Source organism: Corvus cornix, chromosome 8, assembly GCF_000738735.6.
Source record: "Corvus cornix cornix isolate S_Up_H32 chromosome 8, ASM73873v5, whole genome shotgun sequence".
Classification (NCBI taxonomy): Eukaryota; Metazoa; Chordata; class Aves; order Passeriformes; family Corvidae; genus Corvus; species Corvus cornix.
Window position 1 is genome coordinate 16,714,589 of NC_046338.1, and position 15,572 is coordinate 16,730,160.

General features: G+C 36.7%; 1 protein-coding gene across 2 annotated transcripts in view; it reads left to right on the forward strand.

Annotated features, from left to right (window-relative positions):
- Nucleotides 1-15,572, forward strand: part of BTBD8 (BTB domain containing 8) — a 42,927-nt gene that overhangs the window by 922 nt on the left and 26,433 nt on the right. For both annotated transcript variants that reach the window (XM_039555829.1, XM_039555828.1), the window contains exons 3-6: nucleotides 8,017-8,267; nucleotides 9,133-9,250; nucleotides 12,269-12,358; nucleotides 15,410-15,490. In XM_039555829.1, the coding sequence (XP_039411763.1) occupies nucleotides 8,017-8,267; nucleotides 9,133-9,250; nucleotides 12,269-12,358; nucleotides 15,410-15,490 (540 nt within the window). The remainder of the gene's footprint in view (nucleotides 1-8,016; nucleotides 8,268-9,132; nucleotides 9,251-12,268; nucleotides 12,359-15,409; nucleotides 15,491-15,572) is intronic.

The following is a 15,572-nucleotide window of genomic DNA, read 5'->3' on the forward strand; positions in this document are numbered from 1 at the left end:
AATCTAGGAGAACTTCAGCAAGTTGGATGAAAATGCCTTAAGTTCAAAACTCATCTCTCAAGTCCTAGTGAGCCATGGGCTAGGCCAAACACAGCATAGCTTTGATGCAAACTGGGATCCCAGAGGGAGATGTGTGGGCTGGCTACTCCCTAGGGACTAGTGCAAGGGCTAGCATGTTTTTGCACTGCCAGCTATTTTCCCATTGCCACATATGCAACATCTCTCATGTCTTGCTCTAAACCTTCGGTGAGTTACATGAGGGGTGTTGCCTGGTGCTGCCACCAGACCTTGCAATCCTCCTTCTTGTAAGTTCCTCTAATCCTTTTTTCAAAGAACTGCTTTTCTCTAACAAAGCTGTGGTGGTGCCGCCTACTTTCCCTAAAAGAGGGTTGGTGTTAGAGCCAATCGGCACTTACAGGAATGCACCAGGAGCAAAGTGGTAGAAAGAAATCACTCTTAGTTTTCACATGAATTCAGGATGTGCCTAGAAAATGTAGGTATTTGCAGGCTTCTGGGATTGTTTTCGACAGGAACGGTATATTATTGCTGTTTTAAAATTTAGTGCTTGAAACGCAACCTAATTATGAAAAAAAATTTTTTGAACCCAGAGTAGTATCTGAAACATAGAATCTTTGTAGTGGAGCAGGTTGATTAACAGGCATTTGTTAGGTTACTGCCACAGCCTGGCAGGAGCATTAGCAAAAGAAGTGGTAAGAAACAAAACTACATGGGTTTTATCTTGTATTTTTCCTGATTCCACTGTTATTGTGATATCATTAATTTCTTTCACATTCATGTAAGTGGTGGTACAGAAGAATTACATGGAGAAACATGATAATGCAAATTTTTTAAAAATCAAATTAATTTTGAATTAATTATTCTGAATAATTGTTTTAATTATTTATATACTGTTATATCAGAGGTTTGTATTCCTAATGGTAAGCACTTAATATGTCACTGATACTTGCTTTCAGTTTTGTCTGGGTTTGCGGTAAGGAATGATGTCTGGAGTCCTGCATGTTCTCCAAAAAGCTTGGCATTGGAAAACACCTTTAAACTCAGCTCAACTAATTATAAACCTTGTGTCTTTTCACAGTGAGTTTAGAATCTTCAAATGAACCTCCCCATAAGTTCTAAACTGTGTATGAAGTGTGCTTTGCAAGAGAACTGCTTTTTCTTAACTTAGTCTTCGGTGCCATTTGATACTTCACCTTTTGAGTCCTCTAACCTGGCACTATGGAGATTTGTGCTTACAGAGTGTGATGAAGTTTAACAATGAACTCATTTGGATCAAAGAAAGGATGCAGCTTTGATTGAAAGGAGTCTAATCTATTGTTCAGGTGATCAAATAGTCTCGGTGGCTGTTGAATCTCAGTGGTTTCTTATTGTTAAAATGTAAATTATTAGCTCTTCATAAGTGCAAAACAGTGGCTTAAATTACAGCTTTAGTTTTACTGGAAGCAAGCCTAGTTCTTGGAGCATGTGAACTGCCATGATGAGTTGTAACAGAGACCTGTAGCTGCAGCTGAGCTCCTGAGAGAAAGTTACTGCCTTCTACAAAAGTTCTGGTTTCTGGTATATATGGAGAAGTGGAATACTAGGAATAGTATTGAAGAGTTCATCAAAGCTGTAACAAAATTTCATTCCCTTTCCTGTTTGTATTCAGCTTTGCTTTTATTTTCCCGAGTAAAAATTATCTTTCCATGGGGATTTGGGGACTTCATTTTCTCATGAGCTAAATCTGGCCTGCATCTCAGTGAGGCGCACTTCCTTCGGGCCTCTGTCTCTCTTCATCAGGAGAGATGTGGGCTTGTGTCTGTGATCTACATGTCATTTGTGTGCTGAAGGCTGTGCAGCTCCTCTTGCCTCCTCTTTTGAGTTGGAGATAGGACATAGTAAACTGCATGCTGATCTTTCTGCATAGCCTCAGCATGAAGCAGATGAGCATCTAAGGAGTGCTTTGTTTCCCTCTGTACACTTGCACTATCTGAGGACACCAGGATGAAACTTCTGGTCACCAGACGTGCAGCGTTCCTGTTGTAGACACTATGCACCCTACGTTTTTGCCCGATGAAGTTAGTGTAATCTTGACTCTGCCCTCCAATAGCTTTCTGTCATTCTTCAGGACACAACTAGAAAAATGTCAACAGTTGCAAGTACGTTGATGGCCGGAGACTGCCTAAGCAGAGTTCTGCAGTGTGGCTTAAGAAGAGAAACTTAGCATCCCTGAAGGACAATGTCTGTCACAGATCATTAGATCATTACTGTCTTGCCTGCTGAGAGGCAAACTGCTTTTTATTTACCCTTGCAGTTGGACAAAATATTGCTTTAGAAATAAAAATCTAGATATTGTCTCATTTCTATTAGAGGGGTCTGATACAAGGAAGGACAGAGAAGGACCTAATGACAGTGAGATCCAGCTGAAAAGCAATAAATACAATCAAATACAAAGGAATACGATTGTCATTGTGACATTTACTGCCACAGGGGTTAGTTTGCAATACCAGCAATTGATTCAAAGTGGACCAGCCAAGGTTTCGACCGTGTTACGCTTGTAGAATTCTGTATCAGGCAGGACAAGGATGCATATCTCGCTTATGTGCAGGCAGAAACTTCCTAGAAGGTAAACTCTAGACAGCATGGTGGCAATAACTTCTTTCCATAGAGTCTATGTATGCACACCTTTCCTTTGTATAAAAAATCTTTGGCTATAGTAACTATGAATACAACAGATACCCTGTAGTATTGTTCCTGTTTCATCTGTCACTTAGCCACACCTCTTGCAAACTCAGTGTTGCTCATGTCTATCAGATTCTTTTCTGTGTGCAGGGAAAAAAACCCTAAGCTATAAAGTGGGGTACCTGTTAAAATTACACAGCATCATACTCACACTACAGAAGGTGATGGCATAGCACTATTTCCAGCTTGATACTCTCTTGCATGTGAGGTTTTCATAAACGAGTTACACCAAATAGAATCTTTGTGAATATTTGTTATGTACAATTCCCAGTTAAAGTTCCGTAACACTGGATTACAAAGTAGTGAAAATGGGAAATACTTATTTAAATAAATTGTCTGTGAGTTTCTTCTTCCTGATTGCTAGATTGTCATAGTCCCCATTGGATAATTGCTGTTCTGGAGGAAACAAACCCGAGTTATGCATATGTACACTGAATTCCTTTATGTTTATGCCTCAGCAATCCTACCCTTAATATCTATGCTTGTGTATTCCCCCTAGTGGGTTATGTTTGCAGACCACTTTATTTCAGAAGAATAGCCTGCCTCACATGTTCTTGAAATTTTGTGGTTTACACAGACTATTCTGATACGGTCCTTCCCTTACATCCTTTTGTCACTCGTGCCTGTTGATGTGGTGCCATGCAAGGAGTATCTTCTCTAAATGACTGATTCAGGGAACCTGAAAACAAATCAGCTGCAAAAAGGGCTTGTTGTGGCACTTGCAGGTGGATTTTTTGGCACAACAGCTACTCTTTTCCCTGCATTAAGACATGAGGGAATCAGCAGTACAGCTGAAAAAAATCATCCCTCCCAAAACTACTAAAATTAACAAACCTTGCCCTACAAGTGGGGCAATATGGGAGATGTGATATGACTGTCTTAAACTTTGTGAAACAATAAATCCTGAATTGTGGAAATTAAAACGCTCTGTTAAAAGTTACTTTTAGTGTAGAGAAGTGAGAAAGTTGAAAACAAATTATTGTGAACAAAGTTAAGAGATTAGTGAATCTGCGCCTCTTGAATACTTAAGGTGTTCTTTTTCCTACATTTTTTTTTTATAACCATATTCTCTGGTCTCAATTTGTCACTACAACACCAAGTTAGTTTTTGTGGCTATAAAAATGAGCTAAGTCATTCATTGAGAAGAATTAGACTATGCTAAGGAGGCAAATAAGTAATGTACAACATGAAGCTTGTATTTTAGATTTTATGCTATATCCTGTTGGGGGAAGAAAGACTTCACCACGATGACCTGTTCATTTTTATGAAAATGGGCTTAAACACATGCCAGACAATGGCAATCTTATCTCCTTTCCACATACATAGAAACAATAAGTTTGTGGTTTTTCTTACTGGGTTTTTTTTTTGATCCATGTTTATATCTAATCTCAGTTTCTCTGAGGCAGTTGAGAAGCTGAACTGCCAAGTCCCAATATATTCGGTAGGGCTGTAATGCTTTGGAAACATAATATCTTAATGCAATGGATTTATGCCTGAAGGAGGAAAAAAATTTGATCTGTGAGAAATGGTTACAAACCTTTCACTGGGCCCGTGCCTGTTTAAGGGTCAGATTCTTCTGAAATGCATGCCTGTCACAAGAAATTAGAAAATTTAATCAGCACCTGTATGAGGCAGTAAAGCAGCTGATGTTTCATCTCATGAGAAGAAATTCACTGAAACACCTCAAGAAATCAGTTAAGTTAAAACAACCATCTTGACTGCAAAAATTAAGCAGATGGTTCTTTTAGCAAATCTAAAGGGAAATGGAAGAATCTTAAGTTGTTAAGGTAGGTTGAAGTGCATATGAAATGCCTAACTTAGACAATGAAGATGCACTGCTTTAGGTGTATTGCTGAACTATTTTTGCAAGTCTCCCAAGATTAAATGCACTACACGAGAGTATTTACTGCAACTGGGTTTGCTAGACATGGGTGCATTAAAACTCTGGGCAGGCAGTGGTTCAGAGGCTTCCTATATTGGTTCTATTTTTATTAATAGAAGTAAATAGATTTGGGTTTCATTTTGGCATTTAATTGTGGTAACTGATGGCTTTGTTTAAGTAAAACTGTATAATATGGTATTTTACACATGTGCAGAAGATACTTTAGTGTTAATCTGGTTATTGTGGCATTCTTGTCTCTCATCTTGAGAGGCTTGGGTTTAACAGAGGGACCATTCCGTGGATAAGGAGTTGGCTGGATGGTCACACTCAAAGAGTTGTGGTTTGTTAACAAGACATTCAACATGAGCCAGCAGTGTGCACTTGCAGCCAAGAAAGCCAACCCTATCCTGGGCTGCATCAGAAGCAGCATGGCCAGCAGGTGGATGGAGGTGACTCTGCCCCTCTGGTCCGCTCTCCTGAGACTCCACCTGGAGTGCTCATCCAGCTCTGGGGTCCCCAGCATAAGAAACACCTTTTGGATCCGAGTCAAGAGGAGGGCAACAAAGCTGATCAGAAAGCTGGAGCACCTCTCCCATGAAGACAAGCTGACAGAATTGGAGTTGTTCAGCCTGGACAAGAGAAGGCTCTGGGGGTCATCTTCTGATGATACTTCTATCTCATTTAAAGAAGAAATTTATAACTTTATAGAATTGTTGTCTTCTGCTCTTTAGATAATGAAACTACGATGGCACTTTGAATGATGCCTGCTCAAGAGGTTTGGAACAGTTTTTAAAAACTATTACAATCCTATCCTATTACATCCTACTACAATTCTGCAGTAAGGATCCTGGTTTCTTAAAGCAACTGTTTTAAAGGGATGGTTTTACATTATCACTAAACTATCTGAGCTCCAAGGTCCAAGCTATGCATTTTCCTGTGGATGCCAGATTTCCCTAGCTTTTATTTATGTGAAAAGACACCATTTAATACTCTGGAGGAGACAGTCTAGAAAACTTCACTCTGCTTTAGAAATGAGTCTATAAAATATAGGGTGCTGCCAAGCAAAGTTTTTTATAACAGGTTTTAGAAAACTGCAGAATCTTGCATTCTGGAAACATCTAATGGGAGTTACTGAGATGAAAGGAAATTTCTGAAAGATGTGCCAAAATCATTATTGCTGTGTGTGAAACAAAATGATGGATGCATCCATGAGTCTTTCAAAGTAGTACATTTACAGTCTGTATTAAGCAGAACTCTAATATTAAAATAACCTGCTGAATTTCTGGAAGTAATAAATCCAGGAATGTGACTGGATTTTAAATGTTAACTGAAAGAGTCAAAGTTTCTTGACTTTTTATAGGAAAAAACTTACTTAAAATAGAACTAACTTTTTTACATCCAGAAACCAGTTACTTAGTTCTGGTTTAAAATGCCACTTTATTTTAAATTTTTATTTTAAATGCCATTTTATTTACTGAGTTCCTAGTCGTGGTAAGGATGCCATTTTTATTGACTGAAGTCTAGTGATAACAAAATTAATTGCATTCCTGAGGTTGCTGTAGATTCTGTGAAAATACCCTGAGCATTCCCAGGAGAGCGTTGCCTTATTGCCTAGCTTATGAGATTCCCTATGGATGTTTTTCAGTTACTGCAGAAAGTAAGTAAGAATAGTAAAATAATTACTTTATGCCAAAGCACTCTATCTGTTGCTGCTAATTTTCTTTCTCCCTCAAAGTAAATTTGTATTGTCTTTACATGTTAAATATGCAAAAGCTCTGTAGCAACAGAAAGGTGAATAAGCAAAGTTCCAGGGCAAACTTAGCCTAACATGTTCAATGGCAATTTTTTTTTCAACAGATCCTTCCTGGGGAATTTCTTAAAGTTTTCTACATTCAGTATGTGACCAGTATATTTCTGTAATTGTGGTATTAGCTTACATCTGGTGAAGATGTAGGGATAAAGTGCAAATTATTGGATTTTTAATTTTTTTTCTAGTACTGGCTTTGTCTATGTGACTTTAAGTGACAATTCTTGGAAGATCTAATGTGGACAAAAAACTTGAAGACAAAACTTCAGAGTGCTTCTGTAAAATTCTGAAATCTCTAGCTTAACTGAGTTTCTACTATGAGTTTCTATTCTTGAGTCCTACTGCCTTAGAGCTGTAAAACACAGATGTTACGTACTGTGAAGCACAGTGAATAGCGAAAAATGTGTGGACGTAGTGGTCTTGAATTTTCTAAAGAATTGCAAAGTCTCCCTGCTCCATCAAGCAACTTTTGCTCCTGTTCTTGGTAATATGGCATGTTGTTACTTGTCTTTCCCTCATGCTATTAATGCTAGGTTGGAAAGCACTTTAAATATGAAAAGCAATAGGTGGTCAGTTCACAGGTTGGGAGTTCTGACAGCACATACATACACAACAACCTTAAAATAATACCTTACTCGTTCCATGTGAAATCTTATTATGTGTTACATCCTTTCCTGGCCCTTGCTTTCAAAATCTAATAAAATAGTAAAATTCTCATTCCCTACATTCTTGTTTCTCCTTATTCTCTACTGGTGAGGACCTGTATCACATAGACAAAAAAATTCTACCTGTCTCAATCCTTTAAATACAGGACTTAAGAAGGAAGATTATTTCTTCGTATGTTTTCTCTGCCCCTTCAGAGTACAGTGTTCAAATAACACGCTCAAATTACTGTTCTCTGAGTATTAACAAAAAAGCCTCTTTGCCATGGAGTGAGTGACTAAAGCAGATCTCTTGAGTATGTCTGCTACATCCAAAGTAACTGTAGCTCTTCTGTTAAATTTTGTTAACTTCATCTATATGGTATGAAACCAAGGATAAAATGTGTTATCTGTGCTGGAGTGCAGTTATGTTTCCATAAATATGAGATCTTTGCAGTCACAGACTGCAGGCTTTGTTAGCCTTTCCAGATCTTGAGCCAAAAATAAGCTGGTGAAACAGATGGGAAAGTGGGAAGCTGGAATTACTACATGGGCAAAGTGAAAATTCTTGGCTAATCTTAACTGCAAATTTTTGTGCTTTAAGTACTTCCTTTGAAATTGAAATTCATATCTCCAATTCATTTATATCTCTATGCAATTTTTATGATTTTTATACTGTAACCTTGATGTTAGAAGGTTTCTGTATTTTGTGGTGCTTTTTTGTTTATTATTTTATTTATTATTATTATTTTGTTTATGCTTTTCAAGAATTTTCAGGAATAAGTTCTCCAGAGATACATTTTTAAAAGGTTGGGTTTTTTAAGCACCACAGAGTCCAGCTCTTTGTTTTCTGGTCATGAATTTTGTTAGATGGAAAAAAATGTAATTTTTTATTTGTTTTCTTCAATTAAAAAATTACGGGAGTAAAAATTAGTGTCATCTTCTAGGATTCTATATTCATCTGATATAAATCTTAAAGAAGTTGAGGAGCTGGTTATGAGGAAAATACAAGAAGGGAACACTATTACTCTGCAGAACACTCAAAAAAATGTAAATTGTCTTGGACAAAGCAAAAGAACACCAATTGATCAGAATATTCCAAGTGGAGCTGTGCAGAAAGGAGTTGTTTGTTTGTCTGGTATTGAGGAAGAAATTCCAGAAGCAGTCATTGATGCAGAAAGCAACAAAGCCGCTGCAGGTAGGTTTGGAATTACACTTTTTTCTCTTTTTGTGTTTTAAATAATTGTTCAAATACTTCTACAGCTGTAAAAATGCAGGCAAAATTAGAACTATTGTTACAGCACAGCTTACATGGATATTCTTTTCTATGGCCCACCTCATTCTCTCACACTTTGAAGAAATGAATTGCTGCAGAAGTTAGGCAGGCACAGTTCCCAGACAATGCGTGGTGTAATAAATCTGGAATTGTCAGGCATCAGGCATGGTCATCACCATATCCTGTCTTTTCCCTGGAATACAGTGAGCTCCACTCCTTAACATGTGGGACTTCCACACAGCAGAGTATCTCCCTTGTTTTCCTTTCCTCGCAAATTGCAGTAGTTCCGCCGTTGTTTTATGAGGGTTCTGGAATCTTTCCATACCACAGCTCTGAACGAAATAATACGAGGAAATGTTTAACTGCATCTCCCCCAGAGGTGTTGGCTGCTACAGCTGTGTCAGTAACACAGGCTCAAGCAGCAGATCTGTTCAGGTGGAAGCCTGTAGCACTGCATGACCCTGAATTTCCTCAGGGACTACTCTTCTTTAGTGCAGAGGTTCTGGATCTCTGCAGAAAAAAATGAACTGGGTGCATAATCTTAAAAAAGAGTAACTCTAGCACTTCTGTAGATACCAAATATGGAGCATTGGTCAAGTTTCTGATAAGTCAAAATAAGAAGTAAAAAGCAAGGTTTGGAAAACCTTTTAAGGAAAATCCTAGGTTGAATATGCAATAATAAAAAATTTAATTATGTCAGAATCTTTTGAAATGTTTTGTCTGTGCTCTGTCAATAGTCCCTTGTGCACCTGACAAAGTGAAAACAGCTATTTCTCCCCATATGCAGGTAATTCCAGAGTAGAAACTGCATCTGTATTAGGGGAAGACTTATTGATGCTCTACAAGAATTGCTGTTGTCCAGATATTAATATTTGCATAGAAGGCAAAGATTTTCAAGCTCACAGGTACATAAGTATTTACAGTAAAACGTTTTTCAATCAATAACCATCTGGTAAAAAATGCTACTGTTATTACTGTATATCTGTAGGAAGTATTGCTGGTGCTGTTCCCTAGCTGTGAACTGTTCCAGCTTTTAGGTCTTACGTGTGGAGTGGCTGTACTTTGATACTAATGAATATAATTTATCATCAACAGCAACTATTTTGAAAACAACTGCGCTTTTAGCACTTCTAAGATTGCCACTGTGAACTCATATATTGAGTATATACTCATATAAATACTTGTAGATTCTTTTGCTACATTTGTATATATATGAAATACGAAACAATAAAAAGTAATCTGTGCTCTGTTAAGAAAACAAAAAATCTACTAATAAACTATTCAGTTATTAATGCTGAATAAAATTTCCATACAGGCAGAAAATTTCTGGAGTAGTAATTTTTTTTTCTGCTCTTCAGAATCTGCATATAAAATCTGATTTTGGTTTCATTACTTCAGTTATGTAGATGTAAAGATTGTTGGGAGACTTAACTAGATCTAAAGTCCATGACCGTTTAAGAACTTTGGCTGATCGTACTCTTGTGGCTTGGGAAAGCAAATTGAAGTGTCAGTACCATTCCATGTACCTTTGATATAAGTCTGTTTGCATTTGAGATAGCAAACTACACAGCCTGTATTTTGTTCCCTTTGAGTATATAAATAACAGAGTGACTATAAAAACCCTCCACTACTTTTAGTACTTTCTCAACATAAAATGGGGAGGGGGTGTGCAGTTTATTACTGACATTATAATATCTTTATAGAAGATATGTCATAATAGTGGGGGGGGGGTATTTTATTTTTTTAAATAATAGAATTTGGATGTATGCTACCTTTTCAGAATGTAGTGTAGTAAAGAATGTTTCTTCTGGTCTACACTATAAAATATGTTCTCAGATACGTAAGTTTGATAAACAAATGCTTTAATGCAGAAAAAATAGTGTAGCAAAGAGATTCTATCAGTAGAGCTTCTTTAATTTAGGCCACTTAACTGCCTGGAGCTATCTATCTAGCTTAACTAGCATCAAAAAATGCGGCAGTAAATCAGAGAAAACAAGGATGTTCTGAAACAGACACAGGTCTTGAGCTCGTTTTAGCACTGCATCATGTGAGCAGTAGGAGCTAATAAGGGCAATGTAACTTTCAGTATCATTGTGGTGAAAGCACCAGAATGATTTACTTACTATAAGGGGGTTTTTTTTAAGTTCTCAAACAGGAGACAGGTTAGACCCTCACAGTCTCCCACCACTTGTGTCAGTATTCCTTACTTTCTCATGAAGTCCTGTGAACTTCCAATAGATTTTAGTGTTGCTAGTTTATGTCTTCCTAGTGTTGTATTCTTACAGAGCTCTGCATGAAGCAAGTCAGATTTGTTTGATAATAAAACTGGCACTAACCATCGCAGTAGGAGAGCACAGATAAAATTTTTTCCAAATAATTTGGTATCTCCATATATTTTCTAAATATATGCTGATAAAATTTAAACTTAGGTAATGCATACTTGTCCTTATTCTGCTAAGTACCTGTCTTATTTAAAATGAGTCTTTGAAGTATCCACTCTAACTATGCCCTTGAAGTTGGTTGATCACTGTTCATTATTAAAATTTATTTGGAAGGGAATAAAAAATTGGAGATAAGTGTATTCCATATCTCTAAGATACTGTGCTATTGTATCTTATAAAAAAAAGATCGAGTGTGTACCCAGAATTTCATATACTTCAAGTTAGGATGTAATACCCATTTACATGTGGACGTATTTCACTGAGATATGAAACGTTCAGTAAGAGCTTTGTTGTTATTATTTTTGCTGGATGATTCACAGGAGGAATGTGCGAGAAGCTTCTAATTTAAAGTACTGAGACTTCTGAAGCAGAGGAGGGAAGGGAGATGAGAAAATACAGAATATGTAATGACTAGAAGAGACCAGAAATAGTATTCTTCTTGCTTCTTCCTACGCAAAATGAGAGGGCTCAGAGACGTTTTAAGAGACAACAAATACATGTAACAGAAAGGATTCTCATGCCTAGTATAACATTTTGCTTTCTCTGCCACAGGAAATACGTGACATAAGCTAATTTTATAAATAATAGGAAGCTGAATAAGTGTCATGAAAAAATTCTATGTATGAGAATATTATCTGTGGCTGCAGTAACCCAGATAAGATACATAAAGACTAACACTGTAACTGGTGGGGATCTGGAAAACTGAAATCATAATGCAGTTTTCACCCACTATCTTGTCTTCCTTTCTGCCACTGCACTTCCACCTTAAAAGCTCCTGTTGCAAAGGTCTTCTTACCTGATATTTTGAAGACTGATAATGGTAGAGATACTGAGCTCCACAGACTGCTGCTCTGGGGGTTCTTTATTCTTTTCTATGGAAGTAGTACTAAATTGAATTAGCCCCATTATGGCCAGCTGTGCCTTTTAAATATAGAAGGGTAGTAAGTGTAAACAGAAGGAACTGATAGCTCTTGCTGTAAAACCACATCATATTGTCCTGGCGTATGTTAATATCAAGTTCTGTTTGACTTTTGGTGGGTAGCAAATTCTAAATACGAGACATTACATACTTACAATTTTGATAAATACGTATTTTGTAATATAAGAAGAATTTAAGATGTTCAGAATATAATTACTTATAATGGAGCTGTATAAACAAGGTTATTTATTCTTATTTGATAAATAAAACAGGAGAAATAAATGTGAAATTTTATATGAAAGGAAGATACTTGGGGTAATAGACTTCCTCTGTGTGAATCTCAAAGTCATACTATAAACAAGCTTTAACTGAAAAATTTATAGAGTACTGTTTGGTTTTTTTCTGTAGCATATTTTGACGTTCCAAACATACTCAAAGGAAAGGCATGCAGACACAGCTGACACCTTAATGCATAAAGGGCAAAGATTTAACTCAATGTTATCAAAGAGTCTCATCATGAATATTTGTATGTAGTGGAATAATGTTTACTTTTTCTCTCTCAGGGCCATTTTATGTGCCAGATCTAGTTACTTTGCTGCTATGCTGAGTGGAAGTTGGGCTGAGAGCTCCCAAGAGCACATCACTCTTCAAGGGTAAGTGTTGTCTCTTCAAGTCGTGTGGGAGCAAAGGTAGGCAATTTACAATCACTGCAAATATGTAACAACAGCGCTGTGTATAGAGCGGTGAAGATTAATATGCCTTGACACTTTTCTCCAGCCTGATACATCTTCTGAGTACTGTTTTGACTTCAGGATGAAACTGTGTGAAGTGTATTTGTTAATATTGTTAGCTGATTCAGAAAAGTCTTTTTCATCAGCAGAAGGGCACTAATCCTTTTGTGTAGAGTATGTTTTAATATTCACAATCTACTTGAGAATTGTTTTCTTTCACTTCTTGTATGCGTCATGAAAAATACTGTGAGTGTCTGAACAACGTAATTTTCATACTTAGTTGTACAATAAGTATATTTACAATGTAAAGACAAATAACATTTTCTAAGTAGTGTTTAATTGTGATATTCCAGCAGCATATACGAAAGCAATTTTATCTAGCATGCTTGTTCACTGTGAGAAATGAGACAACTCTTAGAAAGATTAATTTACTGAAAACAGAAAAATTGAAAAATTACAGAAATTAGAAAAATATAAAAACTTGGGATCCTATGGCTCAGCAGATGGTATGCCCCAGGAGCGCATGGATTTGAGATCTTCTGGCTGAGACAGCACTAGACCTCAGGTAGAGAAAAAGAACTTGCAGTGCTGGGCTGACTTTAAAAAAATTACTAAAAGCCCCTTAAAAAGGGGTAAGGCTTTGAATGCCCAGCACCGACGCCTCCCACAGCTACCCTGGAGCGAGCAAGAGGGGAAAAGAGACCCCGCCTCTATGCTTCATCTTTTTTATAGTGTCTTTGCTCCACCCCCAGTCCGCCCACAGCCCGCCCCTTCGGTCCAAAGCGATTGGTGCTTTCCCTTTGATGGATCATCTCCGTCCACCAATGGCTCATCGATGTAAGGGGGAGGGGTATTAGTTGAGATAAGGGAGCTTACAATGCCTTCATTAAAATTCAGGTATTCGGGTTGCCGTGGAGCTTGCCTGCAGAGTAATGGCTCTGTAGCTAAAAATATCTACTGGCTATTAGAATTGGGGTTTTGGCCTTGGAATCAGAATGCAAGTGAAAACACCAAAAAAAAGGTATTAAAATACATCCAACACATCTCAAAACACTTGTAAAAGTATACAGTAAACACAGGAAAGGTAACTCTTATGGTGTATAAGTGGTTTGAAGTTTGAGAAGGGGCAAGTTTGTGATTTTTAACTGGGAAAATTTTAACTGGGAAGGGTGCAACTCTCTTAATGAACTACTTTAAACAATTGAAAACACTGATAATGGAACTGGATTTTTGTACCTGGGCTGATGGGTCATTTTAACATTCAATTTAAAAATATTTAACTCAGAATTAATTAATTAAAGGACTTAATATGCAAAGACCAAGCACGAATAGGGATTTCATGTATGACATTCACCGTGGCTTTCTGTGTGAGAATAATTGAGAGTAGGATGAATACTTAAGACTTCATAGATAAGCTGGGGACTGCCAGGTTAGTTCTTTTCAGTATCAGAAAACTCTATTGAAATACATTCAATTTCCTTTAAAAGCAAAGGAGCACTATCCATGTACATGTTAGCTGTTGGCTGACTCAGTTTTCTTCAGAAAGAACTGTGTACCTTACAGTGCTGCAAAATGTAACTGCTTTGTGTTAATATAAAATTGCTTGGTCAAGTGATACTTTCTTAAATATTCATATTAGTTTTCTGTCAGTGTAAAAATACTACTGCAAAATCAGAAAGGTTATCTGTCAATTTGATTATAACTTCCAAATCCTTACAAAACAATATACTTGCAATTTAATTTATTCCTTAGTTTTTATGGTGTTTTAGAGGCTGATAGTCACCAATTACTCTGGTGTTTACACTTCTCTCTCTGTAATTGATTTCTCTGTGGTTAAGAAATTTTCATCCTTATTTTTCAGAATAGGCATTCTCCTGAGAAGTACTAAATCCTTATATGAGACTATTCTCATGCCAATGTTGCATAATTTCTGCTATTATGGGTTATATTCATAATTTTACCTTTTCCAGTTCACTTTTCTGCTTAGTCCTGGTTTCTGTGCTGTCTTTGACATAACTTATAAATGAAGTATATGGCTTACTCTGAAATAATGAAAATTCTGCTTAATGTAACAGCTGTCAAGACTGTGGGGAAGCTCCTTCTCTCTGCCTTTATGGCTACTGTGTGTGCTGATATACAGGGAGACAACTGTGCTGATTTTGCTTCTTTGCATGTTGCAACGCTGGGTTTTTTTCCTTTTGTTTTTAGTCATCAATTTCAATTGCTTAAACATGTCTAATGTTTTAAAGGGTCTTAGCTCTGCATGACTCTCTTCCATTTATACTAATGCACAGAGCACTTGTGGGTCCTAAAGATTGCACACAAAAATGTATGTGCACAAGTACAAGAAAGTGGTGTTCAGATCATGTCCATCATTTAGGCATTCTGTGCCTTTCTGCATTATGATGCTGGGACTGTGAAAGGATGCAAACACTACTGTGTAGGACTCGCAGCTTTCTTAATCTGAATAAAGACTTTCTAAATATTCTGAGTAACATTTCTACTTAGCACTGTAATAGAACTACTAAATGTATTTTTAGTGTTGCAAAAGATAAATATGTCATAAAATAAAGACTTAGAGTAATTATAATAAAACAATTATATAGTCACTTAATATTGACTTATTGCTAGTAAAGAGCTTGGCAATGATGAAAAATCCTTCCTCCATATTATCAGCGTAAATAATATAGTTATTAGTATTAGTCTACTTACTACTTATTTTTAAAGATTTAAAGTGTTAGAAAATTTCAGCAAGACTATTGAGTAGCTAAATTCACCCCAAATGTAGTCCATTTAGATAGTTTTGCGTTGCAAAATCTTACTGTTTTAATTTTATCAGATCATTCACCTTCCATTCACAGAGCAGCTGGATGATGTATCAGCTTTTTGACCAACTTCCTTTGGTTAAGAAATGGGATGCATTTTATTATGGGCATGTCTTTATTTGTATTTTTTCATTCTTCTTTTTTGCAGCATAAGCCATGCAGAAATGAGTGTCATCTTGCATTTTATATATGGAGCTATTTTGGACTTCCCAGACGAAGTTGATGTTGGGTATATGTCAAATTTTATTTTTTTTTAATTGTAATTTCTGCTTGTTTGCTTGTTCTATATTTTCTCAGTTAAAAGTCAAAAG